General features: G+C 39.3%; 1 protein-coding gene and 1 long non-coding RNA gene across 3 annotated transcripts in view; one reads left to right on the plus strand and one right to left on the minus strand.

The window, feature by feature from the left end:
* Window positions 1-26393, minus strand: part of GLRA2 (glycine receptor alpha 2) — a 197202-nt gene that overhangs the window by 33482 nt on the left and 137327 nt on the right. For both annotated transcript variants that reach the window (XM_070750793.1, XM_070750792.1), the window contains one exon: window positions 9900-10049. In XM_070750793.1, the coding sequence (XP_070606894.1) occupies window positions 9900-10049 (150 nt within the window). The remainder of the gene's footprint in view (window positions 1-9899; window positions 10050-26393) is intronic.
* Window positions 5395-26393, plus strand: part of LOC139166765 (uncharacterized) — a 51882-nt gene continuing 30883 nt past the window's right edge. The window contains exon 1 of the long non-coding RNA XR_011559032.1: window positions 5395-5537. This is a non-coding gene — a long non-coding RNA (uncharacterized lncRNA). The remainder of the gene's footprint in view (window positions 5538-26393) is intronic.

The following is a 26393-nucleotide window of genomic DNA, read 5'->3' on the forward strand; positions in this document are numbered from 1 at the left end:
TGTGCAATTTTTTTTCAATTTATAGATAGATTAGCCTGCAAAATCCTTTTAATTTATTTTTTATTTTTTATTTGTTTCTGATCAGGTATGTTCAAATTAGTATACTAGTGAAAAAAGTATTTTAAAAAAACACTTCCAGTAGCTAAAAACAAACTTTTTTTCTACTCCCGGTCTAAAAGGACCCGAACAGTACAATTGTATAGTCTTTGTGAACAGAACATCAATTTTTTCATTTCATTATGTTCAGAAATGTTCAAATTAGTATGCCAATGCCAAAGATAGTCAAAAAATTTGGAACTGGCAGGCTAATCTATATATAACGTGAAATAATTTCACACAGCCGGTGGAGGCCCTTTTCTGAGCAAAATAAACAAATAAGTATTATTTTTTTCATTTCATTGTGTTCAGAAATGTTCAAATTAGTATACTAGCAAAAAAAAAGGATTCAAAAAAACACTTCCAGTAGGTAAAACCAACCTTTTTTTTTTTACTCTGGGTCTAAAAGTACCCGGAGGAGAACAAGTGTATAGTAAATGCGAGGGGAACAGCATTAATAAAGGATATATGAAATGAGGGAAAACAGACTGGCAATAGAAGTATAATGGGTGCAAAATTAGGATATGGGTTTATTATATATTGGATAGAAATGTATAACTATGTATATTTTGATATAATTTATATGTATGGATGTATATATGGAGACTGGGGGGAAAACTTAAAAGAAAATTTTTAAAGGGAGGGATAAATTGGTTAGAATTCTGAACACTATTTGAAACTGTGGGCCTGCGAGGCTATTTAGGAGAGAGACTGGATGGTTGGTCATAAAAGTTGAAATCAATGATGTTGTCTTTGGAAGGATCAGTTCCAACTACAGTACTCTGTATTTTGTTTCTGAATTTGGATAACAGAAATATCTTACATTACACAGCTTTATATCTCATCTTTCCATTTAAATATTGTTAAAATTATTGCTGTTTGGGAAATAATTCAAATCTCTTTCATTTTTTTAAAACTTCTTTAGCTTCAGACGATGGTATTAAAGTGCATTTCAATTTCAGAATTGCTTTTGTAGCAATTAACAATTAAATGCACAATATCTGTGCAAAAGGATGCTGTCATATATTGTAGTATTATAAATCATCTACAGCTGGATATTACATTCAGTTTCAGTGATTTTATTATTCACAATGGAACAGGAAGAAATCCATCAGGCATATGTATAGGCAATGACTGAGTGCTAAAGAGCTTTTTAGTTTTTATTTGCATAATTACTAAAGGAGTCTAAGTTTATAGTATTGTGAATATGCCAGTGCATATCAGTCAGAAACTATGAGTTCAATCTATAGAAAGTGATTTTAAATGAATTGTAGAATCTTCCTAAATTACGTTGCAGGATTTGTTTAATTTCCATTTCTGCTTAATACTCTTATCTGCAAGAGAAAGGATTTTTTTCAATAGAATGTATACATTTGAGAGGAAGAAACTTAGAACTTAGAATAACTTTATTGTCACTTAGAATGTACACTACCATACATTAAGATGAAATTTTATTGCATACAGCTCTCAAAAGGTCTCCACCTCTAATATACACTACAGAACCATAATAAACAAACAAACAAACAAACAAATAAATACAAAATTATGCACGTAGACATATATATTATATGGCACAGAGAAACTACACAGTCTAATTCAGATGTTTACATGTATAGGGTGAGAGAAACAAATCTTGCATGTTTACCAGACAGATGGCATAGGTAACAAAGCTGTTACAAAATCTGGTAGTCCTGGTAGAAGTACTTTGAAACTTCTTCCCAGAGGGGAGCAACAGAAACAGACCATGAAGTGCGTGTGTGGGGTCTCTACCAATGCTTTGAGCTCTAAGCACATAGAGCTTATAAGCAGTATTCTGAATAACAGCAAGCAAGCTTCCTATAATCTTCTCTGCTTCCGTTACCGCTTTCTGAATGGTCTTTCTATCTGAGACAGTGCTGCCACCAAACCAACACATGATGCAGTTTGATAAAACACTCTCAACTGTGCCTCTGTAAAAAGTGGCCAGGACAGAAGGAGAAAGATGTACTCTCCTCATCTGACGCAGAAAATGCAGACCCTGGTTTGCACGCTTCACTAAGGATAATATATGGAGAGACAAGTTCAGATTGTTAGTTATCTGCACTTCTGGATATTTAATACTGGAGTAATGCAAATGGGAAACTGCTTCTTCTGACTGATTTTCTGCTCAATTTGATTTTGCACTGCATTCACCTGGTGAATTATGGAATTCAATTCTGAGAATTTTGTTTTTTAACCCAATTTGTTGCAAAGCCTAATACAACAAAAGTATATGACTGGGCCAAGGTAACTAAAGTGGATTCCATGTCTAAGGAAGGATTAAAACCTAGATCTATTCCTAGTCTAGCAGTGTAACTATTACACATGGTACTCTGGAAATTTATATGTGAATATACATTGCTCAAAAAAATAAAGGGAACACTTAAACAACACAATATAACTCCAAGTAAATCAAACTTCTGTGAAATCAAATTGTCCACTTAGGAAGCAACACTGATTGACAGTCACATGCTGTTGTGCACATTCAACTTTGTACAGATCTGAATATTTCATTCATTCAGATCTAGGATGTGTTATTTGAATATTCTCTTTATTTATTTATTTTTGAGTAGTATCATATATGCACTGGCATATTCAGAGTATAGTAAACTAGTCAGAGTGCTTTAATTTGTAGGAACCTTAGATCCTGCAAAGGGTCTTTAGGCTTGGCTTGGAGAAAAAAAAATAGGCAATATATTTCTTGAGTATTTATATAGAGTAGAACTAATTTCTCTTTTTTCTGTTATGTAAACATGTCAAAAAGAGAGGAAATCATAATACCATTTAGATATAGATTTTTCTTTCATACAATCCCATTTCTATTAATTATGGAGCAGATTTATTCCAACAATAATTCAATAATAAGGACCTTTCTCCATTTCATCATTCATGTGATATAGCATGCATATAGTTTTCTTTTTAGTACCTTTAAGGAAACCTTAACAAGTTCCAGCAGATTTCTTGGCAAGATTTTAGAAGTGATTTCCTAGGGCTGAAAGAAAGTGTTGGCCCAAGGTCATCCAGCTGGATTCATGCCTAAAGTGGGATTAGAACTCATGATGTCCTGATTTTTAGCCTGATGCCTTAACTACTAGACCAGGGGTGTCAAACTCATGTCACCATGGCATCATGTGATGTGTTGGGACTCCCCACCCCCTTCGCTAAGCCAGGCAGGGGCAGAACCAGTATGTGATGCACTTGGCCTGAGGGCTGTGAATTTTACACCCCTGCACTAGACCAAACTGGCTCTTGTTATTTACTCATAAAAGTAACAATTTTACATTACCAGAAAGAGTACATGAAAGATGCAAGGAGTGCAAAATATATCTATTGGGGATAGAAGTAAGCGATTTTTAAAGGCAAATTTGGGTTTAGAGTTAAAGACTGAAAAGTTAAGAAGAATCTTGGAGATCTATTCCAGTATTCTGTTCAAGGCAGTCATGCACTACTATACTCCTTCCAACCTCTATTTAAACACCACCAGCAAAGAAGAAGTTACTGCCTTCCAATGAAAACAGTTCTGCCGTTGAATAACTTTTGATGTTAGAAAACTTTTCCAGATGTGCAATTAAAAATCTATTTACTTATTAATTTAAATTATTGTCCTCTTTTCTGGAATAATTCTGCTCCATTTTCTTTGTCCAATCACACTTGGCCAATAAATAATTCTATTCTACTCTACTCTGCAGGTCTTGAAATATCTGAAGGCAGCTATATATACACATTCTTTTCCAAGTTAAAATTCCTAATGTCTCCAACCATTCACACACACACACACCACCATGAGATTTGCTTACTTTTAACATATTCATTTCAATGGATATTCCAATTTGTGAGTGGCTTTTCTATTGCCAAGAACTGGATACATGTTTGTAGTCTGCAATCTTACCAGTTTCAGAATAGTGAGAAGCAATATCTTTTTTGATCTTGACACTGCTCTTATTTTGATGCAGCCTTTGATTATAATTTTCTGCAGCTACATCACATTGCTGGCCATGTTCAGCCTGTGATTCACCAAAGGACCCATATTCTCTGCAGCTGTGATACCATTCAGTGACCAGTATGGTCCTTCCTCCCAACTCATGGCTTTTACCTTTTTCTCTTTCTAAACATAAAATTCCTCATACATCTTCATTGAAATTGATCTTACTGAGCTTTGTGCAATTATGTCAAGATTCTCCTGAATTTTGATACTGTTGTCTCCCTTATTTTTGTGTCCTCTAAAAAATTGATAATCACATTTTATAATTCAAAAGTGTGTATACGTTTATTGAACAGTTTCAGGAATGAATAACTTTACCAATAAAATGAAAGACAGGTGAGATTCATTTCAAAACATGATAATAAAGTTATTATTCTATAAAGGTCATTGGCTTTTCTACTGTTCTCACTTAATTTGAAAAAGTATTGTTTCAAATGTTGAAATTTTCATTTAGGAAATATCGCTGGTGGTCTTCACCCCCCCCCCCGGCGCTTTTGCAGGAGGCCCAGGGGACATGGCTGCCGGCGTAGCTGCCATTTTGGAAGAGGCCGAGATCTCGCGAGGCTTTGTGAGATCTCGGCCAAAATCTCGGGTGGCTTGGCCACCCAATGACGAGTCCGGGGAGGAGCCTGCCAGCCCTATAAAAGGGCTGGCAGGCTCGAAATCTTTCTTTCGCCCCGGACTCGTCAAAGAAGCAAACACCCGGGTGGGAATTTGCTTCTATTCGGCGGCCAGTTTCCTGTGCCTCGTGACGTTGGCCATTTTGTTGGAAGCCTTGTCAGAGGCTTCCTTTGCAGTTTGTAGTCGAGGGTGGAGGGCTTTGGATTCCTCCTCGGGACCGAGGAGGGAGTTCCCCTGTTTTAGGGTTTTCCCCTTAGTGGGGTTTTGTGCGGCCTCTCAGGGGGTGGCCTGGTGAGCAGGGGGGGTTGCGGCCTAGTGGGCCCTGCACAGCCTTCGAGCCTTTGGGGCTTGGAGGCCACGGGAGGGGATCCTCGCGTGCCTTGCCTACACAATCTTAGCGGGTAGTTTTACTGAACTCCCCAATGGCCCCTAAAAGGCAGACGGCCCCGGCTGCACAGGTTGAGCCTGTGGTGCGGCCTAGGAGGGAAGTGAGGCCCTTGGCCAGGGCTCGAGCTGGGCAGGAGGACCCCCAAATAGGGGTCCGGAGGGGGGCAGGAGGTCTGGTCCCCCTATTAATGACACTAACATGTCTTCCTATTCCTGGTCTAGGATAATCGAGAGACTGGATGACCTGGACGCCCATTGGAGGTCGGTGTATGGGCCAGGGGGTGTCACCCATCAGCCCCAGCGGCCCTTGGCAGAGCACCGGGTGAACCAGCAACCCAGGCCAGGCAGATGGCCCAGACCAGGCAGATGGCAGCATTGCCCAGCTCAGTGGGAGCTGGGCCCTCCTGGATGGCTTCTACCCCATTGGGGGCAGGTGAGATCGCACCACACCCAACATCTACACCGCTCCTCCCTCTGCCCGGACTGGCCATTGTTCCCCCGGGTTTTGGGAGTGGGGTCAACTTCATGGGTATACCAGCGGTCACTTGTAGCCAAGTCTGGGCCCCACAAGCTACTGTTGCATTGGGTCAGACCCCTGCGGCGGCCTCTCCGCCGGCATCGGGGTCAGGGGAGACAGGGGCGGGGGTCACCACGGCCTGTGACTCTCTGGCCAGTATTAGGTCGGGGGCCATCCTGTGGGGGCTGCCATCCATGCCTCTCAGATTTCACTTACATTGCTAAGACTTTACTTTGCTCTTGTTCTTAGATGTCACATACTCATTCTTTTCCATTGTTTTAAAGGTTGTGTTCGCCTGATTTTCTCTACAGGGTCAGATCATGATATGCTCAGGAATATTTCAATTGTATGATTTGGTGTCCAGGAAAGTAATGTTTTGTTTTATGTTGGTCTACCAATAGATCAGCAAGTCACAAGTCATCGTAACTCAGAGAAGAACTGACACTTGTTGTTCTAGAATATTGGCTGGAACACCAATTTCTCATTCATATGGATGTATTCAGAACCCTGTTTTATTAATATAACATTAATTATTTTTTTCCTTTCTGTTCTTGTTGTTCTGATGTCATCAGTCTTGAGGTTTAGGTAACACAAATGTTAACATCGGAATAAACACTGTCAGGTCTAATATTGAATGAAATATTGGCTCTCTGTGTTGTGATGATTTTTTGTCTTTTGGGAGATAGATAGATATCCTGCTTGACTTGTCACATGTAACAAATGCTTCTTAAATTATTCAGGGGAAACAACAAAAGAATGTTTGTGTCACGAACTGTGTTTTATGTCTTGATCACAAGGCTGACACTTTCCTAACAATACAAAATGTGAAATTTTTTTAAATAATCCTTTTAAAATGACAAATTATAAATCGCAATAAATTGAGTGCATAATACTTAGACTCCATCCAGATATGACTCTCCAAAAAGGAAATATGACATTATGCTGTAAGTATAGATAAGTGAGTATAGATAAGTGTAAAAGATTATGAACAGAAGATAAAACATTAAACACTATTTGTCATTTCATGAAATCATGTTCAAAGGGAATGGTCACTAATAAACATTTGACTAATTATCAATATTGTTTTAGAGATACTTGTAGAAGTATTTAGTGGCCTATTAAGGAATGTGCATATTTTATCTGATTCAGCAACTTCTTAGACATTATAAGATGACGAAAATAAATTCTAGCAATTCAGAGGAACATCCTCACTTTGTGAAGGCCAATCAGACTGTAGGTTGTTATCAATCTTTGCCAAAGAATGTGGAATGCCTGTTTTGGTAAATATTGATTATTTACTCAGCTGTCTGTCCTACTTATTTACACAGCTCTCTGCTTATCTAAGTTAATTAAACACTCTTCTGTTTGTCCAGGGTAAAAATTAATTAGACACTTTTCTGTTTAGTTAAACAATTATACCTTGATATGATTTGTTTGCATACTGTATGTTAGATATTAATCATTTATCCATTGTAACTAAATTAGTAAAGTTAATATTTTGCACTTGTGTGCACAAAGAAATTTGCTATTAAAAATATGCAGCTCTGAGCAGAGTCAGGTCTCTGAATATATCCAGAAAGAAGAGATCTCTGAACATCATACCCAGAGAGAACAGGTCTCTGAACAACAGAGGCTTCATGCCCAGAGAGAGATTTTCCTAGCTTGGAACAGCACTGTTCAGGAAACCATGTCTCCATGTCTATGATTCCTACACAGATAATTATTGATTTATAACCAAAATTGGGACTGGAACTTAAAGTTAAGCGAGCCATTATGCAACTGTGCCCAATTTTATGAACACTTTTTCCCCTGTTGTTAAGTGAATCCAACTCCCCCAACTTACAACTGATTGTTGTAAGTTGCTTGGAAAGTCGTAAATGATGATTACATGATCCCAGCATGCTGCAACTATTGTAAATACATGCCAATTGCCAAGCACCCAAACTATGATCACATGATTATGACACTGTGATAGTCATAAACGCAAGATAGGTCAGCACTGGTTTTTTTCAGCACTGTTGTAACTTTGAACAATTGATAAACAAATGGTTGAAAATAGAGAATTATCTACATGTTGAAAATGAGAATTAGTTTCATGTTGTCTGTGGAGTAAATATTTTCCAATGAATCATTCTTGTAGTGAAAATCACACCCTATTCCAGTGAGTTGCACATAAAACTGGCCATAACAATAGTAGTAGGCACCTTGGATACAGTCCCAAAACAATTGAACCACCGCTTGAACATCATCAGCATTGATAAAATCACCACCAATCAATTACGAAAGGTAGCTTTACTTGGAAATGCTTACATCCTGTGATGATACTTTTAATGACATCTGCCTATAAGAGGTCGGTTCCTACCGGTTCTAACTGATTCTTTAGAACTGTTAGTTAACTGGTGATGACATCACAGAGCTGGTTCTGTCAATGCCAGTCCGTGGGTGCCACCATCTTGTGTTTGGCTTCTGCACATGCTCAGAAGCTTGGTTTTTGGCACTGGACAATGCACGCACACCCCCATGACATAGGAGGAAACAAATTAATGGCGAGGTAAGTTAGAACCCACCCCTTCTGCCCATTCCAGATCCTTGGTAAAGACTTGATAAGTAGACAAAAATGTCAAAACTAATCCCAAAATCTAATTGACTATATAACAAACTATAAAGAGTAAATAAATTCTCACATGCTTATATATGTGCTGGGACACTTTGGAAATAAGGATTTGGAGGCAGTTACACTATAGACTGCAAAAATAATGATTAATTCAATCTGAATGTAGACAATATAGTCACCAAGAACTGAACCTGATTTCATGTCACCTGTTACCATCTATTTATTGCATAGTCTTACAATTACTGTGCATTGTAAAACTGAACTACCAAAATCCATATGGGTCCAAATGGAGTGAGATACTGGAGTTGCCATTGAATTAAGTTGATGGAAATCTAAAGGAAATTAAGGACAAAAGAAGTACATAGAAAGTTCATGAAGCTTAGAAGAATATTTTGTTTAATACAGGACTGGAGTATACAGGTATATGATCTCATGAATGGAATGAGATACTGAAGTTGCCATTGAACAATAGTTGCCTCGGTGGCACAGTGGTTAGAGGGCAGTACTGCAAGCTACTTTTGCTAATCACCCGCTGTCAACCTTTTGGCAGATTGAATCTCAGTAGGCTCAAGGTTGACTCAGCCTTCCATCCTTGTAAGGTCGGTAAAATGAGGACCCAGATTGTTGGGAGCAATAAGCTTACTTTCTGTAAACTGCTTAGAAAGGGCTGTAAAGGACTGTGAAATGGTATATAAGTCTAAATGCTATTGCTATTGCTATTAAGTTGATGGAAATCTAGAAGAAATCCAGGACAAAAGAAGTACACAGAAAATTCATGAAGCTTAGAAGAACATTTTGTCTAATAAAAGGACTGGAGTATATATGATTTCATGAATAATAATGATTGCCAGTTAATAATATCATGCATATATTAGCTTCTTGTCTCCTTGTCCATCTCTCAATTTACCCAGAAATTTGAATTGGTGCTCTAATTTTCATTGTTCCATTATGTCGATGATGCTTTCACCCTCAAACCATTCACTTAATGAACTGATGTACCTATTTCCAATGGTCCCAATCTGTGTTCTCAAATTTGTTCATCAGCAAATAGCAAAACAATAAAATAAAAATAGAAATGATGCAATAACATATGGAACAAGGTCAAATAACAAAAAGAATGGCATTGTTAGTGAATGGCAGTTCAGAAGGAAATCAGTTGGAGCTGACTGTAAAAAGTCAAATTAAATAATAAAAGAATGGCCAAAATAGTACAGTTAAATGGCCCTGTAAATATCAAAGGAAATCCAAGACAAAACCAGCTCAGAATAAATAAATTATTTTTAGTAGCCCTTCCATTCCTTTAATTTAAAAAAAAAATCTTAGCTGATATGGTGTATACTGTGATACATTCCATGGCAACTAAAGCAGAATTTAACCCTTTTCATAATTATCAGGATAATGGCCAAATATATCAGGTGAGGACAAGTGCTGAAAAATCATTTACATTAAATAGGAACGTAATATTCAAAACCAGTTTAAAGTTGTTTAAATTTGAGTACAGTTTGAGTACAAAGACCATTCAGTCGAATATTGACTAAATGTAGGTGTGTTTGTCCTCATTAATAAGAGACCACTGGCAGTAAATGAATTTCTTTTAAATTCTCAGTTCCTTTCATTTAATATATGAGAGCAGTTATAATTATGTTGAAAATAGGATATTGTACCTTGTGTTGTCTCCTTTGCCTTCTTCGAAGTCTCAAAAATTCTTTGTGCTGCCTTGACACAAAGTTCACTGCTGCATATTCAAGCAATGCAGCGAAGACAAAAAGAAGACATACAGCCATCCAGATGTCAATAGCTTTTACATAAGACACCTGCAAGACAAGAAAGCAAGAAATAAAATAATGAAGTCTTGCACTGAGGAATGACAGATGTGCTTGGGAACAAGACTGCCAATACATACAATGATATGGGTTGCACACAGAATAATTGTTCTTAGTATCTACAAGGACCCGTCTGAATATGTTTCTATTTTATTATTGATTTTGAAAGCAAATAATTTGAAGTTATTCATCAGATAAGCACAAAACATTCACTTTTCATCTACATTGTTTGTTATGTATTGCCATTTTTAGGTACTTATTTGTTCCATTCTTCTGGGTATCAGTTTTGGGAATACATTTAATCCTTGACTAGAATACATTTCATCCTTGATCACAACTGAACCCAAAATTTCTGTTGCTACGTGATGTTGTGAGTGGCCCACGGCCAGCTCAGCTGCTCACAGACTTTGAGGAGGATGAGCTGGGTCTGTTTGGGTATCCTAGGCCAGTGTTTTTGGCAGCTGAGGCTGAAAGTGAGAGTGAAGGGGAGTTAGAACTTGTGGGGCCACCAGAGACTATAGAACCCCCAGCTATGGTAATGTCAGAGTCAGAGGATGATAGGGACATTGAGGACCCAATCTTAGATGCTAGAATTAGAAGAATGAAAGACAGACACAAATATCTCTATAGACGTAGATTCAGGTGTTAAATATCTCTATGTATGTGTGGCCATCCCTGAGAGTATAAATAGAGAGGCTCATGGGAAAGTGAGTTGGGAAGATCAATGTTCCTACAATAGAGAGCAAAGACTTGCAGCACAGAGCTGTTCCTAATCCTCCTGGATTCTGAAATCCTGGCTTTGAATGGAGCTTAGTGAGTAAAATGTCAGAGCCGAGAATTAATGATTAAGAATTTACAATCCTATTTTGGCCAGCTTTCAGGACCATGCTGATAACCTATCAGCAGATAGGTTTATAGGCAGATTACCTATGGCTGAATTGGCAGTCAACCTGGCATTCTGATGAGCTCATCACTGTTTTTTTAGCATGTTTCTTGATAAAGACAATTGTATAAGGTTGCCTTTGTTTCCAAGTCTTAATTGTAGATTAAGTATTTGTAATTAACTGGCCTGGGCAGAATAGATTGATCTTCCACCAGACAGACCCACTACGCATGCTCCTTGACGTCATGGAACAAAAGAGCAGAGACTCAGGCCCTGTGCCAGGACATCCAAGATTTAACTAATTAATTGACAGCTTTACAAAACCATGTTTTACAACAAGTTCTCCCTCCTCCTCCTGCACCCAGACGAATATGCCACCCCACCTTGCCAGACAAGTTTACAGGCGAATGTCATAAATTCTCAGCCTTTCTGGACCAATGCCAGTTGTTTATAAATGCAAGACCGATGACTTCCTCCAAGATGCTGAAAAAATTGCTTTCATAATTAACTTGCTATATGATCTAGCCAGACAAGACCCCCTCTTGCAAAATTATGCAGCTTTCTGTAAACAGATACAGTAGGAATTTGCTGATCCCCTTTGTGTTCAAACAGCCACTAGACAATTAAGACAATTGAGACAAGGTTCAAGACCTATGGCAGATTACATCAGAGATTACTGTCAGATGAGCCAACAATTAATTTAGAATGAGGATGCTTTGATAGAGGCATTCCAGGATGCACAGTCCGCTAAGATATTGGATGAAATGGTCCACAGTGCCATCCCTCCCACCATGAACAAATTACAACAACATTGTTTAGATATTGAGACCAGAATTCAATCCATGAATGTTCGCCGGGTCATATTCTATCAAACAGTATTTATAATCCAGCCCAGCCCATCAAATTCTCCCATGTTTTGTTGGTCCACCCACATCAATCGTTCAAACTCAACAGCAGTTCAAAGCAATTCCCCAAAAAAGACCATGTTGTTTACCACACATGCTACTTTGAAAGTCTTTAAAAAGCTCACCATTTACCCCCAAACTGCCAGAAAGCAAATCTCATAGTTACCATCTTTCTCTTGTCTTCCATTTGGTATTCTCCCTGTTCTTTTTCTTTCCACTTGTACTGTTATTGCTTTGTTTCCCTTCTTTTTATCAATTCTAACTTCTTTTCAAGGTCTCTTCCAACTATGTAGTAGTGTAGTGTCTTTTTTCACCAGTAGGAGTCATTCCAGCTTTAGCTTCCAATATTGAAATGAAGTGAAAGATATACCAGCTGATTGTCTAATATCAAAAAGGTCATTTTTTAAATAACATTTCTTCCAGTAGTCAAAATATATTATCTGCAAGTTTAAATCACTTTTTACAATACTATAAATTCCAGTCTAGTCTTTCTTAATAGTTTCCCATTACAGTTCCATTTTTCTTTGGGTCTGTAATCTTTCCCTGCACATTAACTCACTGCTTTCTCTGTGTTTGAAGAATCTTTCTTTCAATAATTCTTTTATTTAGGGATAGGTCTCTAAAATAGAAGTTGAAAGTCGTCTCACCCAATTCCAATACTCCATTCAGGAACAGCTCATTAATGCTTCTTTCTTCAGTTGCCCTGGGTTCGGTCTGGCTTCTTCATTGGTCAGAAGGCTGCCTTGGATTGAGCAGGAGAGTTGCTGCTCTGCCGTAATCAGCAAGGGGTCCCTCCTTTGTTTTCCATGCCTCCAGGGTGACTTTAGCCCCTTGGGGCCTCTAAAACGAAGAGGGAATCAGCTGGGATTTGCAGAGCCTCGCTATCTTTGACCATCTCGCAGTAACGGCAAACTTAAAAATCACAAATCTGAAATAAATTCTGACTTGGCTTTTCTTCATCTCAAAGGTCCAGTTCCTATTTTAGATGGATAACTTTAACTTTTTGGTAGTCTTTGACAGATGATCACACACTTAACAACCATTCAAAATTACAATGGGCTCAAAAGAAGTCAATTATGACCTATCTTCAGTTATGGCTACTGTACTAATCCCTACAAGGTCAAGGCAACCATCTCATATTTATAACCAGTTGCAGTGTCCTCCAGTCACACGATCACATTTTAAAACTTTTTAACTTTTAAAAATGTTTCCTGTCAATGACCTGTTTAACAACCATCATAAAAATGGTTGTAAAATCAAGAATAATAATGTGGTGCTTCCACTTAAGAACATGATGACTTATAACCAAAATTCTGGCCCAGTTGTGGTTGCAAGGACTATCTGTATTGCTCTGAATGGTGAAATTCAGATATAGTAAGATAAAAGTTTTTTTTCTCGTAATTCTTGTACTATGCAATTGGATATTTGGCTTCACAGGTGGTTTAACAAGAAGCAAGTTTTACATATACTGCTACAAATAAATAAATAAAGTGAACACTGAAATAACACATCCTAGATCTGAATGAATGAAATATTCTCATTGAATATTTCATTTGTACAACTATTCTATTTGCACAACAGCATGTGAAATTGATTGTCAATCAGTGTTACTTCCTAAGTGGACAGTTTGATTTCATAGAAGTTTGGTTTACTTGGAGTTATATTCTGTTGTTTAAGTGTTCCCTTTATTTTTTTGAGAAGTGTATATTGAAATCTGCAACTTTCAGAGTTCTAGCACATGTGCAGAGTAGCCATGTATATTTTATCCTCTTTACAATTTTTTCCATCTCCAGTGCAAATGGAGAATAAAATCAATTCACAACATATCATGGATATAAAATGCTTGAAAGGTATCTGCATCAGGGAATCACTTTCGTAAATTTGCATTTTTCTAAATAATCAGCATTATATATAAATTCTTCCCAAAGCGGAACTACATACCAATTTATGCAAAACAAAACTATATTTTCATGTAATAAATAAAACATGATATCCAGGGTATGAAGCCCTGCATCCATAGCAACCATCAGCAAAACTCCCACTGGTATCAACAAGATAAATATTGTATCTCTCAGATCTGGTGGAAGCAGCTATCATACTGACATTTAGTTACTCAGGAATCAAAGTTAGATCTCTTGACCAGTATTTGTAGATGGTTCACTGTGTGACACCATTTATGTATGCTGCTATTATATAAATAGAAGGTGTGTTACATATAGAAGGAAGAGCGAAAAGGATAAAAAAAATAGATGCAGCCAACATAATGCAGTTTGGAATGCTAGCAGGTGGTATTAAGAACCACAGAATATTTAACTCTGTTCTGGAGTTCTAAAAAGATCTCCATCTGGAAAAATGTATTTTATATCCAAACAATTTTGAATATACATAAATTTTCTATTCATCCTCCCCAAAATGTACAATTAATAATGTAAATTTCCTAAACCCATTTTTTTTTAAAAAATCAAATCATCCTGCTTTTGTTGTTAATATGTTGCAGAAATTTAATTACAGAAATCTATATCATTTTAAAAGTTTCTATATTAAATATTCTGCTATAAATATATAAGTGAAAGATCACTGTGTTTTGCCTTGCTCCATACCTTTATGATGGTCCCAAATATTTCCTTTAATAATATTTTATTGGAAATACACACACATTCCTTCCATCTTGTGGATACTACAAATATAATGCAGCTGGTCATTTCACAGCTGAAGAAATATATTTTTCTGTGCCACACCTGGTTAGCTTAACATTTAATTGAGGTTATTGTAAGACTCCTTTCTATTTTATAAGCATACGTATTTACCATAATCTTTAATTGTCATAGGTTCAAAGACCATCTCAACGCCTCAGATACATATGTACTTGCTCATTCCTAATATTTCTTCAGAAGGCAATCCTATTCATTTCTATCATGGATGTAATAGTAGCTGTGTATAATGAGTTTCAGTTACTATAAGCTCCCCCAAAAGAACCCCATAAGGGGGAAGCTGTGCCAGTAGAGTTAGGATAAATATGATCCATTAGGGAAGGAACTGGTCATCCACTCCAATATTTCACTAAGCAAAGTAAAGGTGCATTCACAACCAAGACAATGTTAAGATGATTGTGGAAGAGGAGCTGTTCTTAGTCAGAGAATCCAATCAACTACTAGGTTGAAGTAGAAATAATATTTGTTTCTATGCTAGGGCTGGATTAAAGCCAAAATAGACCCAGATGCTGATATGATTAGAGACAAAGGAATGTTAAACGCTGCAGATGAATTTATATTATAGGTAAATCAAGTGTCAGAACCATAAGCCAAGTAAAAATATCAATACTAAATATTGACATTCTGGGAATCGGCAAACAGAAATTAATTGAAATTTTGTTTTTTATCCATTTATTAAATTTATAAGTTACCAATCTCCGTGATAAGAAATGGGAGATTTCAAACCAGAAGAACCGCATAACAAACAAGTAGCCATCATTGTTAGGAACAATAGTGTAAAAAAATCAATTTTAAGGTGCAAAAGGATAATAGCTCAATATTTTATCCAACAGAAGCCAATCAATACTATTATGCTGTAGAAACAGATGCAGAGAAAGTGGAATAGTTCTATGGCAATTTGTAACAACTTCTCATAACACAAAACTAAAAGACATCATGCTAATAATGATAGACTGTAATGCTAAAGATAAAAAGGAAACAGTATCTAACATAATGGAAAAATTTGGCCTTTGAGTATGAAATAATATTTCTGCCAAAAAAAGGTCAATATTTATAGCACATACTGCCTTCCAGCAGGAAACTAAAAAATGAGTCATGTGGATATCATTGCATTGGCAATACCAAAATGAAATTGACCATATAAGCATTGAGATAACAGCCCTTGTCTTAGACTTCATCAGGTTCATAGCAAGGGTGAAAAGAGCCCCTGGAAAGAAATGCAAAGTGGGGACCCACAACATGCATTAACTTTTATGCTACCTTGACTCTTTTATTTACCTCTGTTCTATCTAATATACACTATATTGTCATGTAATTTTATATAGTTTTATATAATTTACATTTATTCATTTTTAATTACTTCTTATCTACTTGCCCTACTTTCTTTTTCACTCACATTTTCTGCTGCTCTAAGTGTCTACCAGAAAGATTATTTTTGCCAACTTTTCCCATGAGGATAAGCTGATAAGGACTTACAGATAGGAAATGCGAACACAATAGAAGCAAGAACTGTCTGAAATTTGGCAAAATTAATGCAAAGAAAGGATAAGCCCTGAATTCAAACCACAGTCAGATGACAAGTGAGAACTTGTTTTGCTTCATTAAATGACAGCTTATAAAATGTATCAGTTACCTGCTCCATAATCATGTCTTGCTCAATTATGAGAGCAAGGAGTTGACAATTTGGAAAGATATGCTCCAGGGAATGGTTTCATCTTAATCTGGGAGATAAAGCTAGATTTCAAACCTAGTTATCAATCCGGTGGCCAAGAATCACCTCCTGACTATGCTGTTTCTGCTTAGCTGCTAATGGGTAATACTAAGGTTGATAACATCTCTAATGGAGCAATTTATGTCTACAGTGATAGATAGCCCATTTGTCCACTTAAAAGTAGGCCAGGTCAGGAAACAGATAGCACAAGAAACATTAAAACACTACCTTCTTAGAAGAAGAAGAAAAATAAAATTCTTTCTTGACATGGGCTATATGATAGAATCTTGAAGACTTGATTGTGCTCTTTTCTTCTCTCCCTCCTATACCAAAGAGAATCATTAGTGTCTTTCTTATGTTTTCTTATTTTCCCCAAATAAAACTCTTGTTTCATTAATGACCATGGGATATTTCCTCCAAGGTCATCTTTGTGCTCTTCTATTCCACCTGACAATAAATCCATTAGTGAGCAGGTGCAATCACAATCCTGTCAGACAGATACCAGAGATGCCTTTGTGGTACTAGAAGCAGTGACAGACTCATTCTCCAGCTAGAGAGAATGATGCTTCTAGCAGAAAAGAAAAATCCCAAATGTGGCAGAGGGCACACTGGGAGGCTATCATCTGTTCACTCTCATAACTGTTGTCCTGCCAAGTCTTCCCTAGTGAATTCACAGAGATCAGGTAGATGCGGAATTTACCAAGATGGTCCTTATGTTTCAATATACAGTGTTTTCAGTAATAAAGGATTATTGGAGAAAGTTTCATATTGTTTGGTGTTTCTCTCACCTGCTGCAAAGTAGAAAGACAGAATGGTGGTGGGGGGGGGAGCAAAGTAACTAGCTTAACAAGGTTACTAAGCAACTGTCAAGTTCCTATAGTGACCATTCTTACCCAAGGCCAAGTCTCTTCAGGCAAGGTTCTGATGATCCTATTATATCACAAGTAATTTCTTCTTCTTGCTTCAGAAAAAAATATCCTTAGTAAGAGAAGCAATTTAAAGACCTACTCTTGGCAGCCCTGATATGTTTTGATCACTTGGGACTTTGCTTCGCATAAAGCTTCAAGAGTCTCTGAGAAGGCTATTAGCCAGTTTCCAAAAAGGTAACATGGTATTTTGCACTTAGCCTTCACACCTACTTAATAATGTCCCCAGTAGTGGGTTCTGAATTAGTTTGCTACCGTTCACATGTGCAGAAACATCCAGGTTGGGTGGGTGGAGCCTCCTGTCACTCCTTGTCCAAGAACCAGTCCAAACTGGGAGCAATCCACTGTTGGATGTCCATCAACTAATCAAACTCAGGGTAGACAAATACCAGGATACAAGTACCCTACCGCAGGATAATTGAGCAGGCAGAAGCCAAACTGCTCTATCCAGATGCAATTATTGCAGATGGGACCTGATTTGCTCCACCAATTTACTCCAAAGCCTTTAGTGACTTCGGTGTTACTTTCTGCTTCTGATTTCTCTCTAACAAAGAGCAATATCATATTTCCATCAGCTCTTCAGTATTATTATGATTATTATAGTTAAACTTACCTGCCATTCTACCATGCATACAGTAAAGTGATTCACTCTTGCCAGCAACTGAGATAAACTTCCAGACCCGTAAAAACTCAACTGATTATTCATACATCCATTCACTCACCAGTGTCAAATTATAGTTTTCATTTACTTATTGCCAATTCAGTCTCATGAGACTCTCTTCCACTTACAGAAGTACTACTATTCTTACATTAAACAGAAAGAATTCTGTGACATTTTTCTTATGGAATACTGCAGGGGTTTCATGTATGTAAGATCTAAGGTCCTCAGATTCACAAATTGTATTATATTTTGTATAAATTGTATTTTAACTATAAATTGAGCTACTTTTAACTAAATTATTGGGGGGGGTTAATGATGGACAATTGGGGAGGGTGTAGTAGGTATGGAATGAATGATTGGGATGGATGGGATGGATGGGATGGATGGGGTTATAATATGGGTGAAGTGAATGGGAAGGATGTAAGTAACATAGTTGGCCCACCTGGCGCTGGAAGGGCAGGAGGGGGGGAGGCACCTATCTCTGGGGGGACAGAGGGTCAGAACATCCCGGTGTTGCTGGGGAGAGGCAGATATGGCGGGGGCCACAGAGTTAGCCGTTCCAGGGGAACGAGGGATCGTTGCGTAATAATGATCCCTTGTTCTGGCTCTGTCAGCTCAACCTTGGGTACTGGTGGTGAGTGTAATTCTGGCCCTGGGCTCAGGTTGCTGCTGCTTAATGCCAGGTCGGTGGTAAATAAAGCTCTCCTCATCCGGGACTTAATCCTGGATGAGGAGGCCGACCTGGCATGTATTACTGAAACCTGGCTGGGCCCAGAGGGAGGAGTTCCTCTCTCTGAAATTTGCCCAGCTGGGTTTCAGATATGGCATCAACCTCGACCCCAGGGAAGGGGGGGAGGAGTGGCTATTATAACCAGGGAGAGCCTTTGCCTGCGTAGACTCATTGCTCCAGAGATTGCGGGTTGCGAGTCTCTCTTGATGAAGTTGGACTTAGGGGTTCAGGTGGGCTTGTTTCTCATGTACCTGCCTCCCAGCTGCGTGTCTAAAGCCCTGCCTGTGCTGCTCGAGGAGGTAGCCGGGTTGGCGGTGGAGTTCCCCAGACTTATTGTCTTGGGGGACTTCAACCTGCCGTCACTCGGCAAAGCCTCTGGACTGGCACAGGAGTTCATGGCCACCATGACAGCCATGGACCTGACTCAAGTAATACAGGGTCCAACGCACGAGGGAGGGCACGCACCCAACATGGTATTCCTCTCTGAGCAATTGAGCAATGGTCTGAGACTAAGGGGCTTAGAAGTATTGCCTTTGTCATGGTCAGACCATTTCCTACTACGGCTTGACTTCCTGGCTCCAATCCTTCCCCGCAGGGAGGCGGAACCAATTAAGATGTTCCGCCCCAGACGCCTGATGGACCCAGAGGGCTTTCAGATGGCGCTTGGGGTTATTCCAGATGCACTCGTCCACAGTTCGGCGGAGTCTCTTGCAGAAGCCTGGAACAAGGCTGCAGCGGAGGCTCTTGATCGGATTGCGCCTTTGCGAACTCTCCGCGGCGTTAGACCCCGTAGAGCTCCATGGTTCAACGAGGAGCTCCGGGAGTTAAAACGCCAGAAGAGACGTCTAGAGAAGCGATGGAGGAAGAGTAAGTCTGAATCTGATCGAACACTTGTAAGAGCTTTTATTAAGACTTACAAAGTGGCGCTCAAGGCGGCAAGATGTCCATATCATGCCGCCTTGATTGCATCAGCGGAATCCCGCCTGGCCGCTCTGTTTAGGGTGACCCACTCCCTTCTTAATCAGAGGGGAGTTGGGGAGCCCTTACAGAGTAGTGCTGAGGATTTTAACACGTTTTTCGCTGATAAAATCGCTCAGATCCGGGCGGACCTCGACTCCAATTGGAAAACAGAGTCGGCTGACAACGAGTCAGTTGAGGTGACTGGGGCTCATACTTGAGTTTGATCTGGTGACACCTGATGAAGTGGACAAGGCCATTGGAGCTGTGAGTTCCACCACCTGTTTACTGGATCCGTGTCCCTCCTGGCTGGTTTCGGCCAGCAGAGAGGTGACACGGAGCTGGGTCCAGGAGATTATCAATGCTTCCTTGGGGAGGGGATCCTTTCCATCATCCTATAAAGAGGCGCTCGTGCGCCCCCTCCTCAAGAAGCCTTCCCTGGACCCAGCCGTACTTAACAACTACCGGCCAGTCTCCAACCTTCCCTTTATGGGGAAGGTTGTCGAGAAAGTGGTGGCACTCCAGCTCCAGCGATCCTTGGAAGAAGCCGATTATCTAGGTCCCCAGCAGTCGGGTTTCAGGCCCGGTTACAGCACGGAAACTGCTTTGGTCGCGTTGATGGATGATCTCTGGCGGGCCCGGGACAGGGGTTTATCCTCTGTCCTGGTGCTTCTTGACCTCTCAGCGGCTTTCGATACCATCGACCATGGTACCCTTCTGCACCGGCTGGAGGGGTTGGGGGTGGGGGCACTGTTCTTCAGTGGTTCTCCTCCTACCTCTCCGGTCGGTCGCAGTCGGTGTTAGTGGGGGGTCAGAGGTCGACTCCGAGGTCTCTCCCTTGTGGGGTGCCTCAGGGATTGGTCCTCTCCCCCCTGCTATTTAATATCTACATGAAACTGCTGGGTGAGATCATCCAAGGGCATGGGGTGAGGTATCATCAGTACGCTGATGATACCCAGCTTTACATCTCCACCCCATGTCCAGTCAATGAAACAGTGGAAGTGATGTGCCGGTGCCTGGAGGCTGTTGGGGCCTGGATGGGTGTCAACAGACTCAAACTCAACCCGGATAAGACGGAGTGGCTGTGGGTTTTGCCTCCCAAGGACAATTCCATCTGTCCTTCCATTACCCTGGGGGGGGAATTATTGAACCTTTCGGAGAGGGTCCGCAACTTGGGCATCCTCCTCGATCCACAGCTCACATTAGAGAACCATCTTTCAGCTGTGGCGAGGGGGGCGTTTGCCCAGGTTCGCTTGGTGCACCAGTTGCGGCCCTATCTGGATCGGGACTCGCTACTCACAGTCACTCATGCCCTCATCACCTCGAGGTTCGACTACTGTAATGCTCTCTACATGGGGCTACCTTTGAAAAGTGTTCGGAAACTTCAGATCGTGCAGAATGCAGCTGCGAGAGCAGTCATGGGCCTACCTAGGTATGCCCATGTTTTTACCAACACTCCGCAGTCTGCATTGGCTGCCGATCAACTTCCGGTCACAATTCAAAGTGTTGGTTATGACCTTTAAAGCCCTTCATGGCACTGGACCAGAATATCTCCAAGACCGCCTGCTGCCGCACGAATCCCAGCGACCAATTAGGTCCCACAGAGTGGGCCTTCTCTGGGTCCCGTCAGCTAAACAATGTCGGTTGGCGGGCCCCAGGGGAAGAGCCTTCTCTGTAGCGGCCCCGACCCTCTGGAACCAACTCCCCCCGGAGATTAGAACTGCCCCTACTCTCCTTGCCTTTCGCAAGCTCTTTAAGACCCACCTGTGTCGCCAGGCATGGGGGAACTGAGACATCTCCCCCGGGCATATACAATTTATGAATGGTATGTGTGTATGTATGTGTGTTTAGAAATGGGGTTTTTAAATGTTTTTAGTAGAAATTTAGATTTGTTATAAATTGTATTTTTTGCACTTTGTTGTGAGCCGCCCCGAGTCTGCGGAGAGGGGCGGCATACAAATCTAAATAAACATAAACATAAACATATTATGTTAAGGTTATATTCCGAGGGGCTGCTCAGAGTTGATAACTGGGAAGGCTTGATAGGTGTTCACTTTAAGAATCAAAGCTACACAGTAGATTGAGTGAACCATCATTCCCAGCTACGTCACTTAGATTTACTAAGATTTCCTTGCATCTATTTAGTTTTATTCATTTAAATGACTTAGAGGGACACTTAATTCATAGCAATGACTCTGGCCAACATATAAATATTAAAATGACCACCAACCACATTAATTGCCCCAACCAAAAAGGCACACCACCACAGGGCTTACCTAACCTTCTGGGCCCAAAGTCCTGGGAGAACAGTCAGAGCCTTATATAATAATCTTATAATACATAATATATAATTATATAATAATCTTTTAGAGTAAAGACTATCAGAGTTGGGATCATTCATATCTCTGTATATTCACACTAAAACCAGACAAAATTATTTGTTTATTCAGAGATACAGGCCAATGGGCTGATCATAAAGCTTATTTAAACAATCTTTTGAAGCTTGTTTTTCATGTAGCGATTGTGGGTAATTTCAGTGCTACAACTGGGATCATTGATAAATTCCTATGTTGTTCAATGCCTATGATCATCCTATGATGATGTGCCTATGGCAAGATGAAGTGGCTGGAGGGAGATGGGAATGGTTGGATTTATGTTAAGGTTATAAGTTGTTGATATTTTTTGGGTAAACAGATAACTCAAAATAAAATCAAGAGTACATAGGCAGGCAATGAAACTATGTGAGTTAAATGTCTATGGAGATTCTCAGTCATCCAGATCATGGTTGTCCCAAAGGTGATTTTTCAAGAGGACTTCATTTTTTCTTTGAAGCTTCTTCAGCTCTGACTGGATGGTGTGGAATGGAAGCTAGAAAGTATCCATAAAGTGGCCTTAGATAATGGAAGCTAGAAAGTATCCATAAAGTGGCCTTAGATAAGGGTTCCCCAACCCCTGTTCTAAGGCCTGGTATTGGGCTTTGGCTCAGTGCTGTGAAAGAGGGAGGCAAGCATGTGAATCCATCCTCTCCCCCTGCTACCAATACCAACACCACTGCTGGTCCGTGAACCTGGAAAGTTTGGGGACTGCTGCCTTAGATCAGGAGTCTCCAAACTTTGCAACTTAAAGACTGGCTGGGGAAATCACTGCCCAGAGTCCAGAAGGAGTTGGGCGGCTTAGAAATCAATCAACCAAGCAAGCAAGCAAGCAAATAAGCAAGCAAGCAAATAAGCAAACAAGTCTGGGAGCTGAAGTCCACATATCTTAAAATTCCAAGTTTGAAGGTCCCTGCTTTAAATAAAAAGAGAAAGGGAAACCAAGGATATGAAGAGTATGCTGTAAGTCATATTGCTGTTCTGAAGCAAAGATGGAGGACTGGGCAGAGCTTCTATCCCTGAGATGTGGAGGAAGACTGAGCAAAAATCTTGGAGCAGCTTATGGAAACACCAGGAGGATGAAGTGTGCAGTGTGTACCAAGTTTAAGATTCTAGGCAATGAAACTGTGAGAGTTAAATGTCTATGGAGATTCTCAGTCATCCAGGTTATGGTTGTCCCAAAGGTGATTTTTCAAGAGGAAACAGGACTTTATGGTTTTTCTTTGAAGCTTCTTCAGCTCTGACTGGATAGTGGGGAATGGAAGGATTTATACTCCTTGCAGACAGATGGTCATTTGCATTCTTTTAGCAGGCCATTAAGGTTACCTGGAGATTTATCATCAGGGACACCTGAGTGGTCCAAATGGGTGTGGAGCCTTCTTGGAACTGTTGAACAGACTATTTTGTAGATTGGAGATAGATGATGTCGTATACCACCCAGCTCTCAACCCCATTGAGAGAGGGCTGCTCAATTTTAACATAGATGACCTCTTTAACCCCTCTTTTAAACCAGTGGTCCTCTCTGTCCAAAATGTGTGGCCTTTGCTGTTTTCAAAAGTGTGGCCTTTGTCTTTTAAATGAAAGTGGACTGCTGAACCTAGTCCTGATGTGTCTGTTCTTCTACGTTGTGACATGAGTTTATAAACATTTTGGACAGAGAGCTGGTTTGAAAGAGGGGTCAAAGAGGCCATCTATGTCAAAACTGAACAGCCCTCTCTCAATAGAGGGGAAGGATATGACATCACAATTCTTTCAACAGTTCCAAGAAAGCTCCACACCCATTTGCACCACTTAGGTGACCCTGATGACACAGATAAACCTCTAGGTGACCTTAACGACTTGCTAAAACAATGCAATTGACTATCTGTCTGAAAGGAATATAAATCCCTCCATTCCTCACCATCCAGTCAGAGCTGAAGAAGCATTTTGGATGAGAAGCAAAATGTCTTCAAAGAAAAACCAAAAAGTCCAGTTGCCTCTTGAAAAAGCACTTTTCTGTAAGTTAAAGACTTTTTATCACCAAGATGATCAGGAGAAAATTCAGAGATATTCCAGGATCAGTAATTGAGATAAAGAGAGGAAGAAAGCCAAATTACAACTGAAAGAGAAGGAAAGAGACAGAAGAGGGAGAAAATTAAGTAGGACCTTATTTCCTGTGTTTCTACTGTTCTGTACATATATTGGAAAGCATACTGGTTTTGTAAATAGCACTTTCACTTCTGTACAGTGTAAAGTGTTAATAGGTCACACTACTCCATTAGTATAATGATCTTGTCTCTAACCTAATTGTTCATTTTTTTCTAATAGTGCTGCATCCACCCTGCTGCTGTTACTCCCCTTCATTTCTTTCCTCCTACCCTTCTCAGAATTATAAATTTTTCCAAAGAGCTATTAATTTACAGGACTTGTCATTAATTTGGCCTTCTTATCTTAATCTTAATCTTATCAATCTCTCTTTTTCATCCTGCTCTTTGATTTTCAGCGCTAAAATTAACAGATCATCTTCATTTCAGACTATCACAGTAGTGTCATCAACACAAATTATTACTGATGTTTCTTCCCAATTTAATGCTGCACATCTTTTTCCAGCCCAGCTTCTATCAATATCTAACATATAGGGGGGGAACATGCATGGGAGGAAGCAAACCAGCAGAGAGGTAACATCTGCCATAAGCATTAGATTTAGCTGCCAACCACATTAAAATAATGAGGTCTCTCTTAAGTGAAGAGTATATTATGATTCTATTTATTTATTTAAATCAATGTATATTCTCACCTGTTCTTCTTCAATTAATGAATCAAGATAAATGACCTCTCCTAACAACTCCTGAAATTAGCAATCAAATATGATCCAATTCTTCTATATGCAAATGATACAGCATAAAGAAGCCACTACAAGCATCTATAGATTACTGTGTTTCAGAAGACCTGGAAATCAATAAGACTAAAATGGAGGTCTTTGCCTAATAACCCAATATATATTTTTACATTTTTATGAGCAAGTTAAATTGCTCAAATATCTGGGCATAGTCTTTCATGCTATAGACCCACTCAGAATGAACAGGAAATAATGTAAAAAGCTGACAAATCAACTACTACATTGCTATTTTTTTTTCTAAATTAAACTAAAGTTTTTTTTCTAAATTAAAGGGACATCACTTATTTCTGTGTATTTAACCAAAGTTAAATATAATTTAATTGTTATATATAACAATTATTATTCTGTACCCTGTTGGCCCATGTGGGGTTTTTTTGGTATTCTGAAATGAGTTCGTACCAAATTTCTTGGGAACACATTAAAAATACCTTGTGTCTCAGTTGTAATAGTTTTCTACAAGGCCAATATTAAGAAAATTCAGAACAACATCTAGTTATACACTTTCAACAATGGGCAAATCTAGCTTTGACTCCTCAGATTTTTCTTGATAATTTTATGTCATTGTCGTCTAAAGCAATATATTTAAAATGGGGCTTCCTGGATTCTAATTAAGTCAAATCTACACACTGGGGCCTGAGCATCCAATAGCAGAATTGAGACAATAAATTAAAGATATTGATATTCAGCTAGATCTAGCATTTCCCCAGAGGACGTATTTGCAACAAATTGCTTTTCTCTCTTTACACTTGACAGATATTTAAGCCAAATTGCAATTTCTAAGTAAAGGAGAAACAATTTTCCCTGAAACAATTTAATGTCCTCCCAACAGCCATTTTAAAAGGAAGGTACAAGGACATTCCTCTCTGATTAAGTTTTTCTCATATCACGGAGAGGCTATTGAAATTACAAAACATAACTTCTTACATTGTCTGTTGTATGCTATCACACATTTATGCTTGATAATACCACATCTACGTAAAGTTCCCATTTATGTTTCATTTTTACTTTCAGAAACATGTGATTCTATTATTTATTTTTTAAATTAAATTTTGCTATGGTCTACTTAAAAAGATAGATAATTAATTGATATATTTAACTGATTTGATGAGTAACAACCCTGAATATATGTAATCCATTCATATTATGAAGTTTTATTATGTATTGATCACTGAATGCAGTAAAGATCGTATTTATGCAATTAGACAGAGCAATAATAGCAACATAAACCAACACTACTTTATATCTTGACTTAACTTTTATAGCTGCTGGTATGCCCATATGCTCCCTCATCAATTACTGATGTTAGTTATTGAAACGATTTATTCAACTTGGAAATCTATATTTTATCTGAAATTGTTATGTTATGTTATGAAGACCACATTTATTCTGAATTGGTTCAGAGGTAGATTGCTCCTGGTTTGGACAGGTTCTGTAAAATCGGTAGCGGGAATTTCCCCCGGCTCACCGAACTGGGGAATGATCACTGGCTGGCCACACCTCTGAACTGGCTCTCTTGGCAGTGCCCTCAGTGCTACAATTTTTCTTTTGGCTTCTGCGCATGTGCAGAAGCTGTGTTTTATTTCTGTGCATGCGCAGAGCTT

Source organism: Erythrolamprus reginae, chromosome 4 (assembly GCF_031021105.1).
Source record: "Erythrolamprus reginae isolate rEryReg1 chromosome 4, rEryReg1.hap1, whole genome shotgun sequence".
Taxonomy (NCBI): Eukaryota; Metazoa; Chordata; class Lepidosauria; order Squamata; family Dipsadidae; genus Erythrolamprus; species Erythrolamprus reginae.